The sequence below is a fragment of the Nymphaea colorata genome, chromosome 3 (assembly GCF_008831285.2).
Source record: "Nymphaea colorata isolate Beijing-Zhang1983 chromosome 3, ASM883128v2, whole genome shotgun sequence".
NCBI classification, from domain to species: Eukaryota; Viridiplantae; Streptophyta; class Magnoliopsida; order Nymphaeales; family Nymphaeaceae; genus Nymphaea; species Nymphaea colorata.
In genome coordinates, this window is record NC_045140.1 from 4,086,898 (window position 1) to 4,114,724 (window position 27,827).

Below are 27,827 nucleotides of genomic sequence, written 5' to 3' on the forward strand. Positions count from 1 at the left end.
TGCTTTGAAACTTTTTACAGTCAAGAGGTAAAGCGCATTGAGACATGACAGTGACCATTGCAAGACCCAAACCTAAATCCTTAAAGGAGTTGGATCACCTTGCCGCCCAATACGCTACCACTCTTCGAGGTTACATGCAATCTTCTACTCTCAAATTAGAGGAAAATCACATAGGAATTTTTCTTAGCTCTTGAATTTTGGGGTCCACAATCATGCTTATATGCTTATGAGGGTTCAAATAATGGTTTGGACTATCGTAAACCGGATACGGATCCTCTTCAATTTCTTTATAGATTTGATCTGAGACCCAAACTTACCATATCACTTCAAATTGGGCCTACAGTCGCCGCTAATGTAGGATGATCAACATATACAGGCCCACTAAATAGATTTCTAACAAGGCTTCTCCATAAAATAACAAGAGATGATAACGACCAGGAAAAGTTGGGAAGAAGCAGGGAGCAAAATCGGGTCCCCAAAAAGCTTGGTAATGGGCAGAACAGAACAACCATGGGAAGTAAAAGACATCTTGAGAAACTTTCACACACGCACGCAACCCTTTCATAAGAATGAGAGGGACACAGGATCCTATGTTATCTCTGTCCCCTCTAACCTAACTTGTGTTTGGTTTGGTGGTTATCAAGGTGCCTTCGTTTAGGGTCACCCAGCCAAAGCATAGTCTGCAAAAGCAGGTGCATTGAAAAAGAAACAGAAAAGAATGGAGAAAAAGAACAAGGGGAAGGGGGGGACACCCCCAAAGGATCTCCTGCTATAAAGTGGAGGCCTGGGCTTTACCAAAAGACTGCAGAGGCTGAAGACATTGTTAGAAAAAGAGGGTGTTGGTAGGTACTGTGGAGAAATGGCTGGAGGGGTCTGGTTTGTACTCTCAGCTCCTTTTTTGGTACTGGTTTTCATCCTCAGTGCCACTCCTCTCTTCAGTAAAAAGCTGAGAAACACTCCCCTTGGAAGCATGGGGTGGCCTTTTCTGGGTGAGACTCTCAGTTTCCTGAGGCCCCACAACTCCATCACCATTGGGAGTTTCCTGGAAGACCACTGCAGTAGGTGAAGCTTCCCTCTGACCCAATTCTCCGCCATGATCTCTTTCTCTGCAAATGCAACGTCTTCTCTTAGTTGGGCAGACTACACCTCTGTTTCAGACATGCAGCTCTCCATATCTTTCCTCTGTTTCCTGTCCTCTGAATTTCCATTCCCGAGTTTTCAACATGGTTTTGATTCTTGTTCGTTTTCTTTTTCGATTTATGAACTGGAAGGAAGACCCGAAAGCCGGCCAGTCTTTGCCTGCCAGAATCATGGCCGCCGTCCCAACTTCATATTACAGACCTTTTCTCTTTGAATCACAGAAAAAGTTTTCCTGTGATTGGTTTTTCCTCAACTTTTTCTTGTTGAATTTGCTTGACAGGTACGGGAAAATTTTCAAGTCCCATCTGTTTGGCTGTCCCACCATAGTTTCCTGCGACCAGGAGCTGAATTCCTTCATACTGCAAAACGAGGAGAGGCTGTTCCAGTGCAGCTACCCGAAGCCCATTCATGGCGTCCTTGGAAGGCTCTCCATGCTTGTGGTTGTTGGGGACACTCACAAAAGATTGAGAAGCTTAGCACTCAATTTGGTTCACACTTGGAAGTCCAAGCCCGATTACCTACAGGACATAGAAGAGCATGCAATTTCTCTCATGGAGACATGGAGGGGAAGAGATGAGATTGTGTTCTGCCATGAGGCCAGAAAGGTAATGTTGTTCTTCCAGAGTAACTCCTTGGCTTTTCTCTGATCTAGTTTTCAGCAACTTCTTCTTTCTGAACTTGTTTCGTTTTGAATTGTGCATTCAGTTTACCTTCAATGTTATAGTGAAGCAAATTCTTAGTTTGAAACCAGATGAGCCGCAGACTGCAATGATCTTGGAAGACTTCCTCACCTTCATGAGAGGGCTGGTGTCTTTCCCTCTCTACATTCCAGGAACACCCTATGCCAAAGCTGTAAAGGTAATCTAAAAGGCTTTGATTCCCCTCCCCTTTTTCTTTCCATATTTTAAATTTGCTAATATTTTCAAAAAAAAAAGTTGAAAATAACAGTTATTGAGAGAAAGCAGCTCAAATTTTCAGTTATTACAGTCAGCGACCTGCTTTAATATCATAGTCACCCGCACCTACCAAATCATCTCCTGCTTCTCTATTGGTCACTTTGGCACTTGTATATTGGTGGGTTCATAAAGAAAATGAAGATCGCATCTTTAGCGGTCATGCATAGAGTTGATAATGTAAAAGACAAATAAATAAAAAGTTGAACCCATCTTTATTGAAGCAGACATAGGATGAGTTATGCACAAAAGGGCAACTTTAAGAAGGGTGTTTTGCACCTTGTGCACTTTTACTGTAACGGTGGAATGGTTTAATATACATGACATACTTATATGTTAATTGAGTTTTTTCACTCTTACAAATAAAAGACCATAAAAAACAACTTGCTTTGAACGAACTCCAAGTGGTTCACTGTTTCTTACATATGGTCAGACCTAGACCAAGTTAAATTTACACTCTAGTCATAGAACTAAAAACGAAAGGGGGAAGAAGGACTAAATGTCTAGAAATGGCCAGTAACATACACACAGAAAACACAGTTGAATGTACGTAGAAAATACAACTTTGGTATGTTCTTCTTATAATAGCATATATGTTTAAGTGTCTTTTGGTATCTCTCTTTCTCTCCATTTGTTGGGAAGCGCAAGATAAGATTTTTTCTTGTAATAGAAACAAACAGTCACGAGAGGAGATAAAATTCAATAAATGGTTCCTTCATAACATTTTCTACAAAAAGCTTGCCAACTTTCACATATTGGTGCTTTGCCTTTCGTATATTTTCAAATGGTTCACATTCAGCTGGTCGGATACTGTCCTTACTAGATTGGGCTCAATCCGATTCTATGTAATCAGATCTGGATTTGCTTACTAGACCCAACTATACAAATTTGATATCAAATCTGTAATCGAATATCTGATCCATTTACAAAGGTAATTGCAGGCCAGGTCTAGAATTTCCTGCAACGTCAAACAAATAGTGGAAGGAAGGAGAGAAGGGTCAAAGGGCAACAGTACTGGAGACTTTCTTGACATACTTATCTCGAACAGCAGCCTCTGTGATGAAGAAAGAGTGAGCCTTGTCCTTGATCTCTTGCTTGGTGGGTACGAGACGACCTCCATGCTGATGGCCATGGCTGCCTACTTTCTTGGGCACTCACCATCTGCTCTTGAGCAGCTGAAGGTAAGGTTGAAACGGCCCTGTCTATATCGACTCTCACAGCGAAATGGACTCCACCCTCCATGAATTTTTCTTTCCTTTTATGTTTTTTTCAACAGGCAGAGCATCTCGCTATAAGAAGCAAAAAGCAAGAAGGGGAGAACCTCAATTGGGAGGACTACAAGCAGATGGAATTCACCCAAAATGTATACAAATATTGCTCCCTCATCTTTTGTCTGTCTTTCCACTTTTCCCTCTGTGTGTGTGTGTGTGTGTGCACGTGCGCGAGAGAGAGAGAGAGTCCCTAAGACCCAACCACCTTCGCCTCAATGACAGCAACCCTGTCACAATACCACCAAGATAATACGCTCATGGCCTTCGAAGATCAGGAGTTCAACGTAAGATTTTCATATATTCATCTGTAATTGTGCAGGTAATTAACGAGTGTTTAAGATGCGGAAACATAGTGAAATTTGTGCATCGAAAGGCCCTAAAAGATGTCATGTTCAAAGGTAGCTGTCGTTACACCCACCCTCATCCATCTCTGACCAATCATGATTTTTTCATCAACTTGCACTAAAATTCCCTATTCTTATTCATCATCCCTTTCTATCCGTTCTTTCTGCAGAGTATTTAATTCCATCCGGTTGGAAAGTGCTTCCAGTCTTCAGTGCTGTACACCTAGATTCATCTCTCCACCAGAGCCCACAAGAATTTTGGCCATGGAGATGGGAGGTAATAGTTTACGTCTTTTGCTCTCTCTACCACAAACACACACATGCGTTCCGCACCCATACACGTACTGGCATCTCTACCCATACCTGCACCCACACCCATACTCATATGCTCGTGTACCATAGTTCATGTGGATTAATCATGTGTGTATATTATATATATATATATATATATATATATATTGAATGGCGATAGTAGATTTTAAGAGTCATCCATCGATCTCCTGGGGTTATTCTATCCAACATGATGAATGGTTAAGAGAAAAACAATAAACAAAGATAATGCGTATTTTCATCATCTAATATTAATTTACACTTTTTTCTTCTTGCTTTTTTTCTAGACCATCGACTTCAAATGGATGGCACTATTACATGGTTGGGTAACTTCAGATGGATGGCCCTAATAACCAGATCACACAGGTTGATTTCACTTACTAATCTATACCAGATTGCAAAAATTTGAAAATACTATTGGAAAAAAAATAAATGGAATTTGCAAAGAAAAATACAGTAACCAGCAGGTTGTAGGAAAAATGGGTAATGTTAGGTCACACCGACGCACACATATATGCATACAAAGCATATATGAACTTTAAAATTAAAGAAGGGTCAAGAATTCACTATTCTTGAGTTTAATTTAACTGTAACCATGTGAGGTACGTAGCTCACTTCGGGTGCAGTTGGGTCCCCACAAAGCACGTCGATATGTGTCGGCATCGATGAGCCCCACAACTTGAATCAAACACTGGTGTTCAATAGGGAAGACTATAGAAGGCATTCCTTTGGTGCAACGCAATTGCATTCTAAGCACTTGATGTGAAAAGTGGGATTTTAACTTGTTGGTGGTCACATAAACGCTGTATCTATAGATTGATTCCTCCGTAATTTCTTGGAGGCATTGCCCAAGGAATTTGTTTATCATTTGGAACAGCTATGGCCTATGCCTTACTGCGATTTGCCATGTTCAAACTTGACATGGAAAAATATCTGCCACTTTAACTTTCATAATTGTTTTACTAATATACATATATATATATATAAAGACACACACACATATAAAGTGGAGGACTAATGTTTAAAAATTTGTCACTATAAAGTCACTATATTGACATTAGCAACAAAATTTTTTAATTTTACCCATCTGGCCCCTATTCAGCATCCTTCAGCATTGTGTGCGCACAAACATGCATGCACTCACACACACACACAAGCACAGAAAGAAAGAAAGAGGCCGGTAGGTGCTAGTAGACACTTAGATGCTGCACAGATAAAAGAAAAAAAAAAAAACAATCCTAGCCATTGAACCTTCTCAGATCTGCAGTGGAAAAAAAGGAGCTACTATTAATTTACATCTTTTTTTTCATTGTTTCTCTCAACCATGGATCTAGAAAAGCTTATGAGCTGAGATTGTTCCTCATCTGTCTGGTGTCTAAGTGTCTAACACACACGACACACACACAATATATATATATATAAGAGTTTATGTGATAATTTGGGATAAGAGATTGATCCAAAGTGATGACATGGTGCAGGGTCATACCTCAAGTAAGAAGTTTGCCCCCTTTGGTGGGGGCCAAGACTATGCCCAGGAGCGGAATTAGCTAGAATAGAAACTGCTTTTTTCCTTCACCACCTTGTTCTTAGGTTCCGGTAAATTTCTTTATCCTATTCATATTATCGTGTGTGTGTGTGTGCGCGCGCGCGTCAGACTTTTATCGAAAGAATAACTATGCGTCTATGCCTGCTCTCCTTTTTATATGCATCGCATGTCTGTCAATGATAGAGAAAGAGGAACGCAGCCATTTATTATAATCATGTTTTGCAGAAATCAGGTGGCTGTAACTGAAAATTTTCATATGTGCCAAATATGTGCATTCGGTACATGGCAAAATTTATCTGTTGAACAGTAAGAGCTCATGATCCAAATTATCCCCCTTAATTAAGGTAGAACCCGTGTACAATATACATCCGATTAGGCCCTTATAAATAACATATGGGAAATGAAAATGCCGAATTGAATTTTGGTTTGTCTTTGACTGCTTACAAATAGTTAAAAGTGCCCACATGCCTTCTCAAGTAATTGGATTTTTCTTGAATGTCAATTGATTTTGCTTGGATGTTACACAGCAGCGGGTTTAGAATCAGACAATTCTGATTAAGGGGCACTAGTTATAAAATTTTAAATGGTACCATTATATAAATGAGAACATTTTCTTAAAAAATATCAATATAAAAATAAGTTTTTTCTTTGTGGGTCTGTATGAGAAATTACCCACACAGTGAGCTTCGTTTTTCCAAGTCAAATGGATAGAGATTATTTGAAATATGATTGACAATTTGTCTTGGTTCAAAACCACAAAAGAGGACGCTTTACACCAAAAATGCTAGTTATGTGCTTTCCAAGTGTGATTGGTTTAATTACGTTTCAATCGTGTGCTCGATCCAGTCATGAGAGGAAGAGAAAGAAAGAGAAGCTAAGTGTCTGTACATCAATGGCAGGTGGAGAACAGAGAAGACAGACTGCCCAATGGCATATCCTTACGTGGAGTTTCAAAGAGGTCTGCCCATGAAGCTTCAACCTCTCTCGTGATGGGTTTTGGGTTTTGGCCGGACTCAAGGCGGAAACACTCCGTCCAAATTATCCCACTGATTCAGAGAAATATGACGGCGGTGGCTTTTTTTCTTTTCCTTGTTTTGTTTTGTTGGTTGGGGCAATTTATATCTCTCTTATATGAGCTGTAACTACTGAAATCAACCGTCCTATTGTACATGTATGAAAAATGTGATAGAGTATGCCTATTGCCTTCAGTTTTGGGGGAAAAATTTACGGGAAAATGGAAAATCAGCTGCCCAAATGGCCAAAGCTAGTTTCTAGAGTATATTAATCAAAGCCATACATATAAATAACTTTGTACCATATGCAAGTATATTTTAATAATGTTTGAAAACTATATATTTTATTATCATAAATTTGACACACTGGGTGGTTTACTTTGGAACACTTGGTGGCTCCATTTAAGGTTTCTTAATCCATATATATGCCTACAGGGAAGCCATCAATAGGGAGATCATGCAGGAGGTGCAAAACGAGAGATTGGAAGACGGAAGCTTCTCTTTCAAGAGGGAAGAGTTGCCCTTATTAATATACCGATTTATAGCAAGACTTGCATGATTTGCTTGGTTTTGAAAGTACAGACTTTCTCCATCTATGTGGGTAGTATTATGTAAGGGTAAGTACCTAAAAATAAGAGAGCTTTTGGACTTGAAATAATAAGGGTAGCACATCAAGGGCTGGAAAAGCATATTATGGGGTTGGGACGAAGCTAGTCACCTTATAAAATGACAAGTAGAGGATTGCGAATCCTGTAAAACATGGTCTGAAGAATGGGTTTGGGCCTTCTTCAAAATCTGATTAATGTTGAAATATGATGAATGGACCGGACCGTTCATGTTGCTATTTTTGTGAATTAGGTTCTTTTGTTAGAATTTAGTGTAAACAAAATGAAGACACTATCTCTTCTGCTAGTACAAGTATGTAATTCAACCTTTTTTGGGGAGAATAGAAGGTAAACTTGTGAAGAAAATAAAGAAATCTTAACTTTATTAAAGGAAGATGTATATAATGGAATTAGAGTGAGAAAAAATGTAGAAATTGATAAAAAAACTTATTTGGAGAAATGATGTAGTCCCAAGACCAAGAGCAAACTGGTGTACCATTTTTTCCTTTCGAGGGAAGGCTTTTTACTTTCAACAAAGTGCATAAATGGGTAGCCCGTCTAGTCAATTGCTATCCCATGTGCAGAAGAGCTATGGAGTTGTGTGCTTTTATAAATTGTCTAATAGTTGTTTCTTGAGGAAGCTTGTTAGATGAATCTTCAATTTGGAAGTATGTCCTCCTTTTCGTATGAGGTAAGCGATAAGTTAGTGGTGGAAGCTTAAGATGTTGCCGAAATGGATAAGAAGACAATTATGACTTGTGTTTCCGCTTGTAGTTTGCAAGTGTGCATATTTATTAAATGTCTCTTCATAATGGGGAAAGATCAAAAGGGTGACACTCCATGCAATGAAATTAATTAGGCTATGATGTGCTGATTTGGGAGGGATGATAAAGAAGAAATCTTCTTATGGCTTAAGCATGGTGCCAGACCTAACTTCCAGCCATCATGTAGGAGTTGGGATATTATGGTCTAATCAATATGTATCTACAAGGGTAATATTATTAAAAATTGTGTATATCATCAGTAAAAGAAACAAAGGCTAAAAAATCTTTAGGAATTATATTTTTTCCTTGCTTTGAAGAAAAGTGGGTGTGGCTGTACCTCAAAAAGGCCACAGCTCCCCTACCCTTCCCTGAAAGAGCGTGACATAGCTGGTTGGACTGATTGGTGAAACCTTGCTTTGAAGAAATGGATGGTGTGGCTATTTACAAAGTTTTTTCATATAAATTCGTAGCTTCATGGGTTCTACTATGGTTGCAGCAGGTGATTTCAGGTTGCAAATCACATGGAAATTGACTAGTAAACAACATATAAGAACAACTAAAGGCGGATAGGGATTGCCATGCAACCCTTCTAGCCATGTGCAAAACCAGGATTTTTTTTCAGAGGCGGGCCAAATGGTCAATCGAACTTATCTGAGTTGGATCAAACTAAATCCGAATCTAAAAAATACATTACCCAACCAAAATTTTTTCAATTTTTGTAATGTATTTTTTTTTTTCCAATTAGTTGGGTGGGACCACTCTCCCTCCACCCCTGTTGAATTTTAGAACACAACCTTGCAAAAGAGGTTATCGTTTTTTCTAAGCACGAACTGCCTCCTTGCACAATGGTTGATAAAATAATCTCGTGAAGGCTGAGGATGATATTCTGTTTACCTACAGTTTTATGTGCATGTTTGGTTCCATAGAGAAATGAAACCCTAACCCAAGTTCATTTCACATTCCAATAGCAAGATAGAAAGCAAAAAAACAAAAACAATGATGGCCAAAAGTAACACCACAAGAGGCTGTTCGGCAACATAACATATTGTTACTGTCTTAAGAATCTACAATCATGAAACACTTGTTACAGCATTTTATGAATCTGCCTCGTCTTTTGAAGCAGATTCACGTGATAATAAAAGAGTATTACTATTACCAAACAGCCTCCAATGAAACTAAGGAACCAAAACAAAGGAGGCAATTTTATAGTTGAAGTAACAAGAGAAAAGGGAAAGATTTGCAAACAAACACAAATAACAACTCTAAATTTTTGGAATCCCATTTACCCCAATGTTTTAAAGCTTGATACGTCAACTCATTGTCTTAGTTGACTCAGCTGGACCTGGACTTGGCCCCCTATTGGGTTAACCTAGTAGCAGGACTCTTTCTTGCTTAAACTTGGCTTGACTTGGCCATGAGTCAGCCCGACTTCGTTCACTCATTGGCTCTGTTGGAACTTGGTTTGACTTGATTTGAAACTTGTTTGACTCGATGCAATTTGGTGGTAAACTTTGCATTTTGTAATCAACATGACTGGTTATAGTTGCTTCTTACTACATTTCAGATGTAAATCTTCTACCATATTTTGATACAAACATATTGAATGATTGCCCCTTTAGTAAATTTACATATGATCACAGACGACGAGTGAAAGTTGATTAGGATTGACTTTAAATGTGGTTAAATATATTCATTTCAAGTTGAGCATTGTGCTCTTTACTTCTGGACTTTTAGTTTTAGATAATATTATAAATGCATGTTGAGTCTATTAACTATTGGATAGCTGTAAATATTGAACAGCAATTTTAATGCGAGAAAAGATACCTCTTTATTTTGAATTATAATTTATCCTATTTTAGAATATATGTAAAAGGCACTTTGGTGCAGTCACGTGTCCTCTAGCATTTTCTGTCAAACACCATATATGCGGTCATTTGTGAATTAATTTGTTAACCACGTGGTGGTTCTTATTTCTCAAAAGTTGAGCAGTGTTTTATAAATAGTTAAATGCTGACCAGTAACTTGTAATTTTTTCTTTCATTTGAAGGGAATCTTGGTGCCTGTCCTCGACATAGTTTAAGGCGAATAAGAATGTCGATGTATTATTATTTTTAATGTTTAGAACAACGACGTTCTTGGCAAGAACTCAGCTAAGACTGGTTCGTGTCTGGAGCACTTGCCCTGTTAAGGTCCTTTAAACGTGTCAACAGATCTTTACGACACGTTTGAGAGAAGGGAGATCAAGATGGCGGTGAAGGCTCGATGAAGGTTAGGTTCTTCCGGATATTTGGTGTTTTGATTCATAAAATAAAAAAAACTTCATGGTGGGAGAATCTGGAACAAATAAAAACAAAAGCGAGAAAAAAGCAAAGTTGGGAGGAACTAGAAAGCATGGAATCAATGGTGTGAGTGTATATATGGTGCCGTTGTTTGGATGCCGATTCGGAGGTCCCTTGCTTTGTCTGGCCGCTCTCTCCCTTTCTCTTCGCACTTCTTGTCGCTGTTCTTCTTTTTCACCACCACCATCCTCTTGGTTCTGCAGAAGACCGGGATCCTCGTTCCTTCCTTCATCGTCGAGGTTGGTTCCTGGCTTCCGATTCTTCACGAGAATGGAGGTATTCCGTCGCTCTGTTAATCGCTTTATTCGTTTCACCCGTCGAGTAAGTCCCTGTTGGATATTTGGTTGGTCGCTTTATTTTGATCCGTTCTTTGCCCTTCTTCTTCTGTCCTCCTCCTTTCGATCATTATACCAACATAAGGAATCGATATTTCCTTTATTACTGTGGTTTACTGGATTTCGTGAATTAATGGAGTGTGCAGGAGGAATTTATGTGTCCGATGATTGGTTAGAAGAGGATTTGTAGGTGAACGGTTGTCTGGTTACTTGATGGTGGTCTTGGGACTCCCCACGAAGAGATGCTAGAGAGAGAGAGAGAGAGAGCGAGAGAGGTCGGACCGTAAGGAACTGAGTACTCGATTGATTATCGGCAGTTACTTTTGGCGACCAACACGCCCCGCTTATGCTGTTGATACAGTTGCTAGGACCAATTACGCGAAATTTACCATAGGAAGAATGAAATGAATGTTGAGAACGAATTAGATTGCTTTGTTGATTTGGCTGTGGTCGTCGTCCGAACTATTTCCATCTCTGTGTTATCATGCGGTATTGCTGGCGACAGAGTGAACTTCGTTCTCTTTCTGTTTTTTCTTTTTGTTCTTCGCTATTAATATAAATTGGTTTCTTCTATGTTGCTTCTACACTAAGTACGCAATTGATCTTTTGATTTCTGGCGTGTTAATGATGTGCTGTTTTACTGCCTCTTGTGTTGTACAACAGGATGTAAAGCTCAATGTCGTTGGTTTTGGTAGGCTAAGGGGATCATTCAAAATTATATTACTGTATCGCATAAAACTTTCTTTTTTCGTCGGCAAGAAATGCCTATGCTGCAATTATCGTGACCGGATACCTTAGTCTGATCTTCTTATGGCCCTGTATTACATGCAAAGGGATCATTTAGTGCGTTATTGAAGCTTATATAAGGATGTGCTCACCGGGACGCCTTTGGTGATGGAAATGTAGAATTGTTTTGTCGGTATGAGAAAGAACTTGGTACTCTAAAGTTATGGCATGTAACCTTGGGAGGAACATTGAGCTTGTAACCCCTCTTTTTGTTGTTGGACACCAGGGAAATTGTTAAATAATTTATGTTTGGAGCCTAGCTCCATTCACTGCAGATGGAGCAATTTGATTGTTGACCAAAGCAATGAAATTAAAACTGTTTTTAATTTGCTAATGTATTGGAGTCTCCCCATGTGAGCATGCTTGTTATTTGGCTTGTTTTATTGCAGACTGATTTTGAATAGGTTACATAATATTTGCCAGAGGGCTATCAGAACCTGGCATTGGTGCTCTCAAGATTTTTTATGATTTAAGCAGCAAGAATCAAGTAGGAAGCAGCACGGAGAACTATTTCTGAAGTTATACATTTGATAACATGAGATACTAATAAAGCCACATACCTATTAAAAATAACATTTTGAAGAATTTAAGGATCAAGGCCAATGTCGTAGAAATTGGGCTCATCTGTGAGGTCTGAGATTCTTGATGGGTCATGTTTCCTGATTCCTAGATTCTTACTTACTGTAAAATTGGAATAGAAATTGGGCTCATCTGTGAGGTCTGAGATTCTTGATGGGTCATGTTTCCTGATTCCTAGATTCTTACTTACTGTAAAATTGGAAACATAGTTGAACTTATGCATGTGTATGTCTATGTATGTGTACAAGCTCTTACATGAGCTTCCTTCTTTTTTTCTGTTTTCTTTGCTCATATGTAATAGCCGTTCCTGCTAGAAACATGTGTTTGTGCATGGATGATGGTGTGCTGTGGTATTATGTGTGATCGATCTCCCATTTTCAGCGACTTGATAGCAGTCGCTTGAAATGTGGAGATTTTTTGTGATTTCAACCTTCTGTATAACAGTATAAATTATATTTATTCCTGACATTAACTTCTTATCTCCTCAGCATCTTTGGACTAGTGGTGGTGTCGACAAGAACAAGTTACTGGTACACAATTTGCAAAAATATGGTGTAATTAAGTCGAAGAAGGTAGCTGAAGTCATGGAGGCTATTGACAGGGGATTGTTCGTACCTCCAGGAAATGATCCTTATTTTGACAGTCCTATGCCGATAGGTTACAATGCAACTATTTCTGCCCCCCATATGCATGCAACATGTCTCGAATTGTTGCAGGAGCATTTGCAGCCTGGAATGCATGCTTTAGATGTTGGTTCAGGTAAGTTTTTCCTTTTTTTCTTTTTTATTTCAATGTCATTTTTCTGTTTATTATGGTATCTCATTTCATTCTTTTCAACAGGAACTGGCTACCTGACTGCATGTTTTGCTATGATGGTGGGACCAGAAGGCCGTGCTGTGGGCGTGGAACACATCCCAGAGCTAAGGGATAGTTCTATTGACAACATCAAGAGAAGTGCTGCTGCATCTTTGCTCGAACAAGGCTCTCTCTCTGTGCATGTTGGAGGTTATCATCCATTCTGTTGCCTCTTGACCAGCTTAACTTAATGTTCTTCAGTTAATGTCAGTTTTGATTCTTATGTCCTTTGGTCTATTCAACAATTTTTTGGCATGGTTGTGCTTTAGACGGTCGACAGGGGTGGCAACAATTTGCTCCTTACAATGCCATTCATGTGGGGGCAGCAGCTTCTGAAATCCCGCCTTCACTCATCGAGCAGTTGAAGCCTGGGGGAAGAATGGTGATTCCTGTTGGAAATTTCTTCCAGGATTTGCAAGTCGTTGATAAGCAGCTTGATGGTTCTGTCAATGTCCGAAGTGAGACGTCGGTACGCTACGTCCCGCTTACCAGCCGTGCCGCGCAGCTGCGGGGTTCTTAAATGCTTATACTTGCGTAGAAGGTTCTTAAAGGAATTGGTCTTTCTATGATACTGTGCTGTAAATACGTTATGCCTGTATACTTTTGTAGCTAAAAGAATCTTGAGATTTGGAAGTAAAGACTGGATATTTGGCTGGGTTGCCTTCTCTTTTTTTTTCGCTTATTTGTTCATAATCTTCTTCCTCTGTGTGTTTTTAGTTCAATTTCGATGTTTGCCTGGTGGAATGCAGTACGTAAACACCGCTGTCATTGATAATGTTGATGTAGCTAAGAAATGTCGCCGACATTTGTTAGTAGTACCGCTGACATAGTTGTGCCGATGTAGTTAAATGGGTCGTAATTCTTCCACTCCCGTGGAATCGAGAAGCCATTCTTTGGTGGATACCTAGCCTTTGTGGTCTACCACTGTAAAACTTGTTCATGATGCCGCCCCTATGCCAAATGTCCTGTGCAAAAACATTAGCAGCTATAGTAATGGCTCACAAAACACTAGCATCTTTTTACTTCCTCAAACAAATCCCGATACCAAGTGATGTTTAGAGCATAGGGCACGGGATCCTGCCGCCATTTTCATGGAGTGTAAGTTTCACAGCTGCTCCTAGGAGGAAGAAATACACCCAAGAAGTTCTAGAGCTGCAACCCACAGGATTCTGACCCGACTCCCCTTTAAAGCTCCTGTGCTTAAAACCCATTTTCTCACCCCGCCCTCACTTGCACAACTTCAGGTCAACTATCTGCTGCATTTACGAAGTTGAATATTGCCAATATAACCTCCTAGGAGAATGAGCAGATAAGCATTGTTAAGCACGTACGGCTTTAGTTGGCCCCGTCGCATAAGAGAGCATCTTGATGGCAAACAGTTGGGAAGTTTTCAGCTTGGTGATATCTCTTTGTCGCTGCACCTAGCTTCCTGGAGCTCATCCGGGCTGCTTGGCTCGAAGAAAAAAGGTACTTATACCGAAGAAAGAGTTGGACCAATAGTAAATCCTGCAGAATTGAACAGCGCCTGCCAAAAGATCTGGATCTAATAGAACCATGATGATTCAACAATAATTCACAAGGATAAACCTCAAAATACATTGGCAAGTAAGAGTTGTTATTAAGATCTGTTATTAATGAGCATGGTTCAAATCCCTTTTTGCATAACGGATTCAGCAGGGCTTCTCTGACATAAAACGAGCTAGTACAAACCCAAACTGCAAGAAGTTGGAAGCCGCCGACTTCTTACAGTCATGACAAGTATTGGTGTCGAGGCAGGGCTTGTTTAGCCATCCTTTGTCAGCCAACTTCTTACGGAACCATGGAGAAATAAAATTCACAAGGAAAATAGAAACAGACAGCCATTTCTCACAGCGATGTTCAACCTTGTATTCTCTTTGCACTTTTCATGTTAAAACTCACAACTACCTAAGCAGTTCAACAAGGACCGGGCCCTCTTCTCAGCAGCCATTTATCGGACCTAAGCAGTTCAAACGATTTTTACCAGCTGATCCTTTCAGACGTGCAAACATGCGACTTCCAGAGAGTTGTGCAGGTTTGGCGTGCAAGTCTATGCTGATCTTCCACCACCAAACCTAAGACGCAGGTTGTCCAATGTTCGAGCAACCAGCAAAAGCCTTGGGTCATCTGCAGGTATCTCCCTTTCCTGATGAAAGGAACCCATTACATGTCAGTTCCACAAGAGGTGAGCAGATTAGCATGCCTGGAGGTTGAAAGGGATCTAAAACTACCAGGTCATGTGTCACAATATTGTAGAACAAAAAGAGCAATGATACCTTCAGCCCTTTATAGTAAGCCTCCACGGTAGGCAGAGTAACGTTGATCCTGCGGCTCTGCATCAGATCCCATATGTAATTGGCAGTGGTATATCCTCCTGTCTGCAGGCAGTTATTGAACAGATTACATTGTCATGACAACTGCATGAAATGAGATGAAGGTACTAAACGCGTCCATCTCACCCACCCTTTCTCCTGCTGCAGCCAAAAGAAGATCATTCCCCATCTTTGCATTCAAAAAGAATCCTCTTGCACTCATCTTCATCTGCAGAGTGTGACAACCTTTTGAAGAACTTGAAATCATATTTCAACTAATTAAGAAACTTCACAAACATCATAAACCAAGATACCAATGTCTCTTGAGCTATTTCCATTCCTCGAGGAGTATGTCCAACCATTGCTCCCTCTACCAGTGCCTACAACCCAACATAGTGTTATTGGTATAAGAACTAAAAATTCACAAGCCAGAAAATGCATACCAAACCATAAAACAATCATCATTTATTTAAATAAACCTTAAGATAAAGCATAACCAAATATAAGAAGCTAGCACGACTCAAAAGGCATCAATAGTGGGGTAACATGGAATATCTGGATATGCTGTCAGACAATATAAAGAGAGGGTTTTTGGCAGGCAGCTCCAAAAGAGCTTGTGATGCCAGCTCATTAAAAATTCTACATGAAAATAAAGGTCGTCACATTCTCTGAAGGAAATTTCAAGCCCAGGAAATTTCAACGAAAAACGTATAGCAGTTTAAAGATGTAGACATGCAGTATTCTGTTCGATCATATGATAATTGTCTGAGGCTCTGAGCCCTCTATTCAAAATAAGTCACATGGACTCACCAGAGTGTTGTATCTGAGTCAACTCATCTCAGCTGCAGGACCGCAGGTTTACATTGGGTGCGACAGAAGCCAAAATCAAACAAGTCTGGTGCAGTCAACCGCATATGAATACTTTCACCCAGTTTTAGATGCGCACCAGACTCGAGTCGACAAGTCCACCACAGTCAACCGCGGCACCATATTTTTCATCCAGAAATTACACTAAGTCATTTTTTACCAAGTCCATTGGGGTGAAAATTTATCTCTCTCTCTCTCTCTCTCTCTCATTTTCAAATTAGTATTTGATAATTTGGTTTCTATGAGCAATATCATTTATTTGTTGTTTTAGATTGTGTAGAAACATGCAATGGGAGAAGAAAACGAAGACAAAACACAAAGGAGACCAGCAGCGGCAAAAACGACAGTGGCGGCGGAAACGACAGCGGCGGCGGAAACACCAGCAGCGGCGGAATCACACGATCACAGAACAAATTCCACACGTGCTGGCTCTGATACCATGTAGAAACACGCAATGGGAGAAGAAAACGAAGACAAAACACAAGATATACGTGGAAAACCTCAGGAAGAGGTGAAAAACCACGAAGAAGCTCTAACCTAGGGGCAAAACCGCAACCCTAGGAGAGAGAAGATTATTTCCACTTAATCAACTAATTTATAATAAGTGGAGATTATAAGAGAGAGAGGTACAGAGCCCCGCCTAGGGTACCGAGCCAGCCTCGGTATTCGTGCCCATGGGACCGGGTCCATATCTGGACCCGGTTCCCTATTACAAGATATTCAAACAGATTGCTTTGTGTTTAATTATCTTTGTATTTAGTTACTATTTGCTAAGTGGTTGCTTATCAAATTACTCTACATGTGTGTGTGTGTGTGTGTGTGTGTGTGTGTGTGTGTGTGTGTGTGTGTGTGTGTGACTGAGTTAAACCAGACTGACTAGAACCAAAAATCAGCTGACCAACTGAAACTCAGAATCAGATGACTTGACAGCCTCGTTAACCCATGTTGGACAAGCCTTGTCAGCTTCCTGGTTTTGCTATTTTTTTGGCCAGGTCGGCAACTGAGTGACCAGATTGACTTGGCTGACAGCCTGACTCGCTGAGATTGTAAACTCCTAAGACAACAATTGAGAACACTGACGCACACACAAAATTCATGTAAAACTCCTCACCAATACATTATGACTTCTGAAAGTTCTAAGAAACAAGAAAGTAAACACAACCAAATGACACACGAAAACATGTTCCAATCTGAACATGAACTGGACCCATTTTAATAACTCCAATTTAAAATGTTCTTTAGTTGTCATAATTGTTAAACTTTACAACTAAAAAAAGACCCTTACCACATATAGCTCTATCATAGGTGGCCTTCCAGCGCTGAAGTAGTCCTCAAAAACTTTAACACCTCGTTCAAGGTCTCCACAATGAAGATAGCACCTGCTTGAAGTTATAACCAATGTGAATGATAAAACCATTGACTTACAAAATATGATAGGATTCAATCAAAAGAAACCTTAAGAACATCATGAGGACATTGATGAACAAGACTAAAAAAATCATAAAAGAAAGCCATATCAATGAATAGAATGCTATGCTTCATATATTGAAAAAGGAACGATGTATAGGATAAATCATGAATCACTATTCAAAACAACGTGATCAGTTGGTACTACATCATCCAATCACAAGATTACTTCTCCCACTTTGGCCATTATCGCAAATAACCCAGGAGATGATCGGCAATCAAGTCGGTGGCATACAATTAAAAAACAGCTTCTTTTTACCAACATCAGTAAGCCTTTTCACGACATGAACCAGAAACTGCCTATGTAGGAATGGACTCAGCCAACTCTGACTGAATCCATTACAATCCTTCTGTGGTTAATTAAATTAAATTACTTTAATAATGAAACACTAAATAAAAAACCAAACTGGGTCAAAATGAGACCCTTTTCAGTCTTCATCCTCCTGACTGTGTCTTTCCATCAGCATCTCAGGCAATTGGCTGCACCCATAAATGCATCCCTGATAGGAATAACTAAGCAATGAACCAGAAAGACAAGTTAAATTTTACTTACTAAAAAATGTTCAAAAAAAGGGGGAAACCACATAATTTCCCGTTGTAAATCATGCAGTAACAGAAAAACCTCCATGTCTTCTCTCCTGCCTTTCATTTTTCTAGACTGTTTTTAACTTTTAAGTTACAGTAAGGATATCGAAATCTAATACTTTTCTACATGACCACAAGATCAACTTTATTTTCAGGTAAGCAGAGCATTTCCTCGTCAGATTCAATTCTTCACTCTCATTTTCACCAGTATGCTGGACTGCAAATGGATAATCATACATTGACCTGATGTCTATTGACACCTTTGACTAAGCTTTTGAAATACGATGTGTGGTACATTGACCTGATGTCTATTCACACCTTTGACTTAGCTTCTGAAATGCATTAGCATTAAGGCTTCAACAGAAGACCTAGGAAAAGCTCTAGATCACACAATCTAAGCCGGTCACTGCCATTGCCTTGCAACTTGAAAAACAGCAACCAATCTGCATTATAAAGTATAAAATAATTGTCTATGAGAACTTTGACCTGATAAGAGAAGTTGGTATAGCCACTCCATTAATTTATCATTGATCAGCTTTCTTTCTATATCAGCTCCAAAGTCTCGACCACCAGGCATGACAAAGAAATTAGCCTTTGAAATCCCTTTTTTGAGTTGTATATCTAAAAGTCAAGGTCATTACAATGTGAGATACCTTCATTTTGCTATTGAGGTTCAGCTTAACATAATCCTTATCCTACAAAACTTTCACCCACTCCCTCCACAATGGAGAACCATTCCAATTCACCTACTACTGCAACTGCTAAGGCAACCGCTTCAGGACTATTTTTTCCATCATTAGTTTGGGTTACCATCTTAAGGTTACACTGCAAAAACCCTCTGGACATATCCTCAAGATATATACATATATATATAAGTATGTAAGTATGTATGCATGTATGTATGCATACACACACAGACACCACAAACATAATGATGCTCTGGCTGAAACTACTCCATTGTCAAACCTACTAGGTTCAGATATAAAAGTTGTCACCAGTATTAACCACAATATAGCAAAAGTTAGAACTTATTTGACCTACACATCCACTTCCCTCTAATCTTTTGTTTTCTCTAACATTGGAACCAAATTTTCGATATTTCAATCTTTTCATATGTTGAATGAAAGCATTGCATTAGCAATAGTATCAAACTATTGCATTCTTCTCCAAAGAGTAAAGGCTTGCTGGTTCCCCAAGGTCGAAAAATATGAGTTCAATGAAATGTTTCATTGAAGTCTTGGCTGTGATTTTCAATCAACCTATCTGTCTCATTTAAGGGTTTAAGAATGTGAATCTATTTACCTATCTCCTTGCAAACCTTTTAATATAAATGGTTCACCAGTAGCATAATGCTGCTTCATTCATGTATTAACAGAAGAGAAAAGGTTTAGTAAAGCATGCATGCAAGGCCTTCAGGACACCTAACAACTATGTCTTAAGAAAAAGAGGTTCATGATTTACAATCTCAACAACCCTGAGTCAAGGCAGAGTTGACAGTACAAACATGAAAAAATTGTGGAAACAGTTGTGCAAGTCCCTAAAACAATCTTATATCATACGTGCTAGGATAAATTGACAGGCAATCACATGAGAATATAGAATCACCTCATTGTTTGTATTACAATAAAAACATCAGGGGAATAGTTGTCCTGCTTCAGCACATCCAAAAGTGTCTCCATTGTCTGACAAATGAAAACACAGAGCTACATAAAATTCTAAAATCAAAAGAAATAAGTAATTTAAAAATTGTCAGCATATATTCCATATCTGAAATCATAACTCACAATGTTTTGGCAGGTAACCATCAGATACTTAAAATCTGTGTAAATTATCTTTTTACAGTTCTGACATTCACTAGCAGTACTACATAAAATTACAAACCTAATCATCAAACATGAGCATTTTCTAGACATTGATAAGCTTCACATTCCATGTCACAAGAATTGGAAGGCACAAACACATTTACTGAGTGCAATATGGTGTGAATATTCCTGACCAAGATTCCATACTCCGCTATTGTGGTCATGCTACATCATGAAGGCTCCTACAATAGCTTCCTCAGAAGTTGCCTGATTACAGACGGGTTGCTGCTCGTGCAGCCTACAGCTGCATATAGCTAACATTGTGAAAGATGTAAGCAAATCCATGCTCAATCCTAAAGGTACAACTTAGCTCCACTACATTCTCCTATGTGTCAGAGAGCATAGTTTGGGATTAGCTTCCATGAGAAAGGAAGATCCATCACAATAACTGGTTTATTCTAATCCTGTAATTGTATCCACTTGTACTCTCCAATCTCAGTCTCTAACTGGAACCAGTCAAGACATTTCAGTTAAAGTTGAGGTGCTATTTCCTGTACTATAGGAGGAACTTTTCTTTTACTAAATCCATTATTATCCAGAACATGATACCACACCTGACATTATCACTTGGTATTCTTGTTTGGATAAATGGTAAACCATAATAAGATCTGACTTCAAGTACTCTTACTTTTGAAAAATCACAAAAGCACCTTCATGAGTAAAAGACACTTTGAACCTCTCTCGGAAACAATTGGACTATAATATGGATATTTGCATGTTGTATTATCCTGTCAGCCCAAGCACATGCAAATTACCATCACATGTTGAAGCTATTTCACGGATATACATGTCCTCCCAACTGGAAGTGGTTCAAAAACTCATCAAAGGCCTTATTTCAGATCTTTTATTGCAGCCAACCCAGTACAATAAATTTAAAAGAAGATAGCAACAACCCTGTGTAACAGAGAGGTTTCTATCTTTTCACTAACAAAAAAGAAAAAGAATCTTTATCATGTATAACTCATATATATGTTCATACACACAAAACCACAGAATTTAAAGAAGCAATTGCAAGTCAAGCTTATATTGATGAACCATAGTTGAAAAGTCATTTATTAAATTCTAACTGAACGAAAATACTCAGTTTAGAAAAGAAAAGCAGATATCAGGTCCACAAGGTTCTCTTTGTTTGAACAAAATTTTGCAAAACCCACTACAAAGAACAGTGCAGAACATAAAGAGGTTATTTATGTATAAGTGTATGCCTCTGTGCCTTGTTTTACCAGTGAATACAAATATTCGTTATAAATACCAGATAAGCATAACATACATGAGTCTACAATCAGTACCTCTACACTCCGGAGCTCAACACAAGCATGAAGAGCTACATGATACACGGTTAATTGTCTGTTTAAGAACCCGTGCCTATGAACATATTCTGAAGTTGGAATATTATAAAGCTCTTCCTCAGACACACCCATCATCACATTTTCAGCAATATCACCTGATGCCTCAACAGAGGACCATCCCTTGGATTGCTTCACAAGCTCAACTATCTTTTCAATGAGAAGAATTAGTCGTTTACAAAACAAGCCAAGGATTAGCTGCTTAAATGAGGTTACTAGTAACTGCTAACCTTCTTAGTTGTCTCCTCAGTCACAGGTGTCTTATTTTTATATGCAGCTATTAGGCCAGCATAACAAAATTTATTCAATCCCAAGCCAGCAGCAGTCATATCACGGACAATTGGATATCTATTAAAAAAGAAACATGCAAGTGATAAAGCATCCACATGATTCACACATCAAAGCAAAGAAAAGGAGAAACACAGAAAGATAAACAGTTACCTCAGATCTTATTAAACTTGTTAGCTCATAGAGTGGAGAAAAGGATACATCAATTTGTCCTTAGAATGCAGATGGTAAAAAAATATCAGCATCACCTACATCTCCTATATCACCATTATGAAGCCAGGCATTCTTTGGAACATTGCCCAAAAAATCATCATAATATCTACACACAATCCCAAGATATTCTCGACGATCCTTTATAAACAACTCCAAGATATTCCCAAGTTTGTCAAAAATCCCTTTTCATGTTTTCAAATATATAATATCTCTATTATTTTCATCTTTTAAAAAGCTTGTTCGATTGTTTCAATTTTTGCAAGAAGATACCGGAAGACCTATTATTATGATGATAACTCTTTTACTATCTCTTTTAGCTTTTAAATGCTTTCACATATTTTTAAGCTTTTCCCAAGAAAAACCACACCTTGGAAACACCTCCTGAAAAAAACATCCCAGAAATTGCCAAGAACTATATTACTTACTATTAAAAGTTAAAATGAAATAGGAACAGTGTGGGATCCATTTGATTGTATTATGTTATTTTAAGCAGTAAGTACATTAAAACCAGATACACTTATACCTTGCTAAAACAGGAAAGACAACCTCCAAGTGTCCAGATTCATTCGCTATATGCTACTAGAGATATTATGGAGAAGTGCTTTGCAAAGAAAGGGACAGGTCCAAAGATGTATGTATCAAACCATCTTTAACTGTTTGAGTCTTTGAGATGAGGATGAGTGGTTCCATCCTTTACACCGTTTCACTTCTCCCTCGCATACTTTTCCCATGTTATATATGCCCTATAAAATTGATGGAATGCATAACTACGTGTGTACAATATGTGCACATCATATATATATATATATATATATATACCAAAGGCTCGCCTAGGCCTCCAGGCTTGGCTGGTCACCTAGGCTACCAGTTCCTAGGTGACCTGCCACTTGAAAACGCCTAAAACATCACCTAAGATGCGTAGGCTAGCTTAGGAGCTCAGCTGCTTAAGCTTTTCTTCTTGGACGACCTAAATTTTGCCCTTCGGTTCCTTCCTATTCTTCTTTTTCTCTTTTTTTGAGGCAAATTTTCTCACTTTTCTTCCTGTTTTTGTGCAGTCTTGTACTTTTTCACTGTTTCACATTATTTGCTTTAAAAGGATACAAATGAACATATGTGTATGCATGCATGTATGTATATGTACCTATAGTTACAGTTACAGTTCATATATCATTATGCTTTGAATATTTGTATGTCATTTAGGTTCTAAACTATCATCTTTGTTAATAATTTTTTTTCTTTTTTTCTTTTTCTTTTTTGTTCACTAGAATCACAACAGAAGACAACTTCACATGAAACACACTTATTATATTGAAGATTTATCATTTATACTCCCTTTTTTAATAGATTAGAAATTTTAGGTTGTGTTTTGGAATTTCGTCTTTGAAATAAGTAGAGATCTAGTAGTTGGCATTTAGGAAATGGTAAGATTTTGCATGCTCTATAACATTTAAAATTAAGATTTACTTGAAATCCTTTTTTTTTTCTTTTCTGTTGCATAACTCGTAAACCTTAATTGTTCAACTTTACCAAATTTGATCTTTCAATCTTTGGGTCATAATTATAACATGTTATAAGGTGTCCAATGTGTCTGTGTTATCATGCATTTTAGTTTTTTACTGTTATATGTTGATAGTTACAGGTTTTCTATTGACAAATTCAGCTTCAATTTTGTTGTTAACTTCAACAATTAATATTGCAGTTTACTGGTTTCCTTTTCTTGAGAGGAAACTGCTTAATGGACCTAGTCCTAGTCCTACCCAGTCCTGCCTACTGGGCTTATCTAGCTGCCTAGTTTGTTGCTAACACACACACGTGCGCGTGCACACACATATGTCATATATATGACTTGATGTGACTGTATATTTTTTTGTTTAAATAGTTTTTATACGAGTGGTATGTGTTTATGTGACTAGACCCAAGCTCCATGCCCTACACATTGCCCAGGTACGGTTAAACACTTTTAACAACACACACACACATACACATATTTGATGAATTTAATATAAAGATTGTTCACTCTAAACTTTCGCATTATTAACATTTAATTAGATATTAAACATTTTTCTAATTTTATATTTAAATACTGACTGAACCAAATATACATACAAAAAGAAATATGTATTTGGAATTGTTTAATTAATCATGGAATCATGACAGAATAACTAATAGGAAAACTCGAGGTGCAAATCATAATTTATTCTCCAACATCTTGAAATTATTCAGATAGTATCATAATGTGTGAGCATAGTGCACACCCACATGCACTAGCTAAAAGTAAAAAGACGATGCGATTTTAAAAAATCACAGAGAGAGAGATTACACTCGATCAACACGACCAGTTGCTGCGCAGGCATTCAAAAGACAAATGTATGTCTGCCCAGTTGGTTTCACTCCACTTCCTTTCATTTCTTCCAAGAGCTTCAGAATAAAAAGAGGTAAATGCATAAATTTTTCTGTTGCAAGAATATGAACACAAATATGATGCTGGAACCATAATATTGCTTCAAATTTGAAAACTTAGCTGCAACAGTACCAGTACTGTGACATCTAGTGAACAACAGGCGTGAGAAGTGGAGTTCAGATAAAATGAAACCAATTATTTCTAATATCTCCTAGCATATTTATGAGGATCCACTGAGGCAAAAACAAATTTGGAAACATCAAATGTAGTATAGATCAAGGCTAGTCAGTTGTTCCCAACCTGAACTGCAGCATTAGAATTCTTGCACTTTCCACATGTTGACATAAGGAAGTTATATAAAGGAACCTGCACTAGAAACAATAGGGTCACAAAGAAGCAAATTTTGTGCAAGAAAGGTGGCAGCACTATCAAAAGCTCAATCCATGTTATGAAGAAACAAATCTGTGTCATGTAGAGCTTCCTAGACATGAATTTCCCTTCTATGACTTTCTGATCTAATCATTGTGTGCACAAAAGTAGTCTCAGTTGTTGCCCCAGCAGCCTTTAACAGGGATTTTACTTCAAAAGATACTTGCATAAAACACAATCATATAGGCAAAATGACTTTTCCTATAAACAAGTTAATCATGCTAAGGACAAGAGTTGTCAACTTGTCTCCCATTACCTGACCCAAACTGCATGCGCACATGTGTGTGTGTGCATGTATGCGTGCATGTGCACATGTGTGTGCATGCGCACTTGCAAAACAAGGGTAAAAGTTGTTCTAAAAACAGGATAGCTTCAAACCGACTTTGTACTGCTTAGAAAAAGTTGCCACTACTAGGTCTCTCCTTGGTGCTGTCAGGTGGTCGCATCCTCATCATAATTTCCAGTTTTCCACAAAGGATCAATTTAGAAGTTAGCTGCTTTATCTAACTTCCAACACATGAGCCTTTCCTTCCCCATAACGGTTTCCTTTTTCAGGATTGACTCTTTAGCAAGGTTACTGGAAACACAGGATAGGAACGCGCGACACCTCTTTATATAGATGTTATAGTACTCATACTCACTCTTCGGTATACATCATATATTATACGTGAGGTCTGTAACAGCGAGAAATTGTCAATATCTAACTGCAATTTTCCTAATGAACATTACAGTCCTTACGTCAAGAACCAATCCCATGGCCCTCATCTCGTCTCTGAAGTAGAATGAATCTTGAAGACGACTCCCCTTCATCGCCCCAACGATCAGTGAGTGAAAAGTATCCCTGCTAGGCTGCACCCCGTCTAACATCATGTCGTCATACACATCCCGTAACAGGTAGTGCCTGCACAACCATGAACACAATGCGGAAACCATATCAAAATAACACCGACTCCCCAACAGCCAAAAGGCATCCGCAGTTGTAATTCTCACAAAATTTCAAGCCCATACCTTCTCTGACCAATAAGAGAACCCAAAACAGTGTTGTATTCCGACACATTGTTCGCATAGTTCCTCTTTGCATATTCCTCACTGTTAGGAGCTGAACTATAAGGGGCAGCAATGCAACGAAGCCCCAGCAAACCACGAACCCCGGACACCGATTGCTTAGCGTGCAGTGAAACCAGACGCCGGACTGCAAATTCAACAAGGTTAAAGAAGTGCCCAAGTAGTCAATTTTAGTCTCAATCGGTGTCCTTGACAACCTACTCATCATTCAACATTAAGAAAGCCCCAAAACATGAATAACTATACAGCCATTCCAAAACAGACAGACGCACTAAGCTTTTGATTCAATCATCAAACACCTTACAATACCAATAAATCGAGACTGCAAGAACAATATCAAATGCATATGGGTGTGTGTGTGTGTGTGTGTGTGTGTGTGTGAGAGAGAGAGAGAGAGAGATCTTGCCGGAGGATTGCATGAGACTCGTGATGGGCATCTTATTGAGGGAGGTGGACAGAGCAAAGCAAAGAGAAGGTTGGGCTTCTGCAAGCAGCCGGCGCCTTCACTCGTTCAACTCAGGGGCGGGTTCGTCGAGTCCATGTAAGGGGAGAGAGAGAGAGAGTGGCTAGCTTTGGGGAATGCAGCAAAACCCTCAACATAGAGTCATTGAGAGGTTTATGGCCGGAGACAAGAGGGTATTCGAATTATTTCCTTCCAATAAAGCACGTCAGTTCGGTTTCAGCGTGTTAACGAAGGTTCGGGCGACTCCGGTGGGACGGGCAAATATCTGTTCCCACGTTACGCATGAACAAGAAATAAATCAGACCCATGAAATCGTTAAGGTTGTAGTTGAGTCGAGCTCTTGATCAGCTCAACTCGGAGCTATGGTCAGCTCAAGTTTGACTCAATAGATTTACCAACTCCTTATTTGATTTGATCTCTTTTCTTAAATTGTATAGAAAAAAGATAACATAAATTAGATGAGTTTATTCGAGTTTAATCAGATCCAACTTATGTAACTCAAACTCAATTTATTTATAAACTTGAGCTTTCAGTTAAGCTCAAGCTCAACTTGTTTACAAACAAGTGGAGTATCAGTCAAGCTTCACTGAGCGAGTAGGAGTTGGCTCGACTAGTTTGAGTCAAGTTTAACGTCATGCATAGATTCTCATGTGATCAAAACCATAATTTGTCATGTGCATATATATATGTCTCATTTGTTAAGAGACGTCTTCGTATTTTGCAATCGATGAATTAGTTGATGGTCTAGCATTGCACCAGAGAGATGTGCAATTACTTTCTAAGGAAAGATAGCTAGTAGTTGTAAGAATGTGTCATTCACAACTAGATTATCAAAACCACTTGAGAAGAAAATGGACAAAAACAAAGACACATGGTAAAATATGTGCCTTAGTTAATTACTTGCAAAATAAATCAAGCAATGACTCTAGTTTCTATAATATGTCACAATCAGATAAATATGAATGTGCCCATGCACATATATTTTGTGGGCAGGTTTGATCTCAAGAGTGGACTAAGAATGCTTCATTGATGTGCTTGTTTTTGTAAGCAAACGTGAACATCAATAGTCATTAGTAGCATTCACCTAGTTCGTAAGGCTTAAACCATTATTATGACAAGATCATGGAACTCTTTGATTGTAATGTCACTTTGTATATAAACCAACCATTCAAAATCTTACTCATTCTTTATGCAACAAAAAATGTGAAAATATTGATATGAGCTATAGATATGTCTACCCAACTACACATATGGCTTAGGAAAGATGTTATCTAGGCCATTTATCTTAGCACAAAAATAGATATGCAAGAAACACATATGGGAGTTATTTTCATTCCTATGTGTGTTCTACACCCGAAACGCATGTTGAAAACTCGCTTGCTACAACCAATTTTACGTTAACTAATACGGCTATTTCTAAGTGAATAAATTCTTGGTATACGATTTGTTATATTGCATTTATCATCTCATAAATATGAGTGAAGATGTACAGATATATCCATGTCATGTGAAAAAAAACATACTTTAGTTCAATGCTAATGGTTTGTGCTATTATTAGATTGGGATTTTGGTGTCGCATTCTTTTTCTTCAGGCATCAAAAAATTAGCTTCTTAGTGACATTAGTGACATCAACCATAGTTAGCAAACCTA

General features: G+C 38.5%; 3 protein-coding genes across 5 annotated transcripts; 2 read left to right on the forward strand and 1 right to left on the reverse strand.

The window, feature by feature from the left end:
* The first annotated feature begins 629 nt into the window (after positions 1 to 629).
* On the forward strand, positions 630 to 6,787 carry LOC116249569 (cytochrome P450 724B1-like). Its single transcript, XM_031622698.2, is given in 10 exon segments — positions 630 to 1,062; positions 1,421 to 1,745; positions 1,846 to 1,998; positions 3,035 to 3,274; positions 3,370 to 3,456; positions 3,684 to 3,762; positions 3,879 to 3,985; positions 5,517 to 5,556; positions 5,559 to 5,634; positions 6,484 to 6,787. Coding segments are annotated over 10 exon segments (1,401 nt in total). The 5' UTR covers positions 630 to 859; the 3' UTR covers positions 6,575 to 6,787.
* A 3,509-nt stretch (positions 6,788 to 10,296) lies between these two features.
* Positions 10,297 to 13,536, forward strand: LOC116249671 (protein-L-isoaspartate O-methyltransferase-like). 3 transcript variants are annotated; one of them, XM_031622861.2, is made up of 4 exons: positions 10,297 to 10,544; positions 12,494 to 12,764; positions 12,846 to 13,010; positions 13,130 to 13,536. In XM_031622861.2, exons 1-4 carry the CDS (start codon positions 10,401 to 10,403, stop codon positions 13,378 to 13,380), a joined length of 831 nt encoding a protein of 276 aa, XP_031478721.1. In that variant the 5' UTR covers positions 10,297 to 10,400; the 3' UTR covers positions 13,381 to 13,536. The 3 variants fall into 3 exon arrangements, with proteins under 3 accessions (XP_031478721.1, XP_031478722.1, XP_031478723.1); XM_031622862.2 differs by having other exon boundaries at positions 10,402 to 10,626; XM_031622863.2 differs by having other exon boundaries at positions 10,402 to 10,581.
* Positions 13,537 to 14,454: 918 nt separating this feature from the next.
* Positions 14,455 to 26,347, reverse strand: LOC116249991 (pentatricopeptide repeat-containing protein At4g35850, mitochondrial). Its single transcript, XM_031623307.2, has 13 exons — positions 26,120 to 26,347; positions 25,657 to 25,840; positions 25,387 to 25,549; positions 24,520 to 24,585; positions 24,139 to 24,236; positions 21,548 to 21,665; positions 21,261 to 21,467; positions 19,715 to 19,791; positions 17,343 to 17,436; positions 15,505 to 15,570; positions 15,342 to 15,419; positions 15,155 to 15,256; positions 14,455 to 15,024 (listed from the first exon to the last, which is right to left on the reverse strand). Exons 1-13 carry the CDS (start codon positions 26,148 to 26,150, stop codon positions 14,929 to 14,931), a joined length of 1,380 nt encoding a protein of 459 aa, XP_031479167.1. The 5' UTR covers positions 26,151 to 26,347; the 3' UTR covers positions 14,455 to 14,928.
* Between the last annotated feature and the right edge of the window lie 1,480 nt (positions 26,348 to 27,827).

What these genes read in the sequence shown, in the direction of transcription:
- LOC116249671 (XM_031622861.2), top strand. Translation starts at nt 10,401, where the DNA reads ATGCCGATTCGGAGGTCCCTTGCTTTGTCTGGCCGCTCTCTCCCTTTC. An exon ending in TTCCTTCCTTCATCGTCGAG is followed by an intron (nt 10,545 to 12,493) that starts GTTGGTTCCTGG and finishes TTATCTCCTCAG; the next exon opens with CATCTTTGGACTAGTGGTGG. An exon ending in TGCTTTAGATGTTGGTTCAG is followed by an intron (nt 12,765 to 12,845) that starts GTAAGTTTTTCC and finishes TCTTTTCAACAG; the next exon opens with GAACTGGCTACCTGACTGCA.
- LOC116249991 (XM_031623307.2), bottom strand. Translation starts at nt 26,150, where the DNA reads ATGCCCATCACGAGTCTCATGCAATCCTCCG. An exon ending in ATTCTAATGCTGCAGTTCAG is followed by an intron (nt 24,237 to 24,519) that starts GTTGGGAACAAC and finishes TTTATTCTGAAG; the next exon opens with CTCTTGGAAGAAATGAAAGG. An exon ending in CTATGATAGAGCTATATGTG is followed by an intron (nt 15,571 to 17,342) that starts GTAAGGGTCTTT and finishes GTTGGGTTGTAG; the next exon opens with GCACTGGTAGAGGGAGCAAT.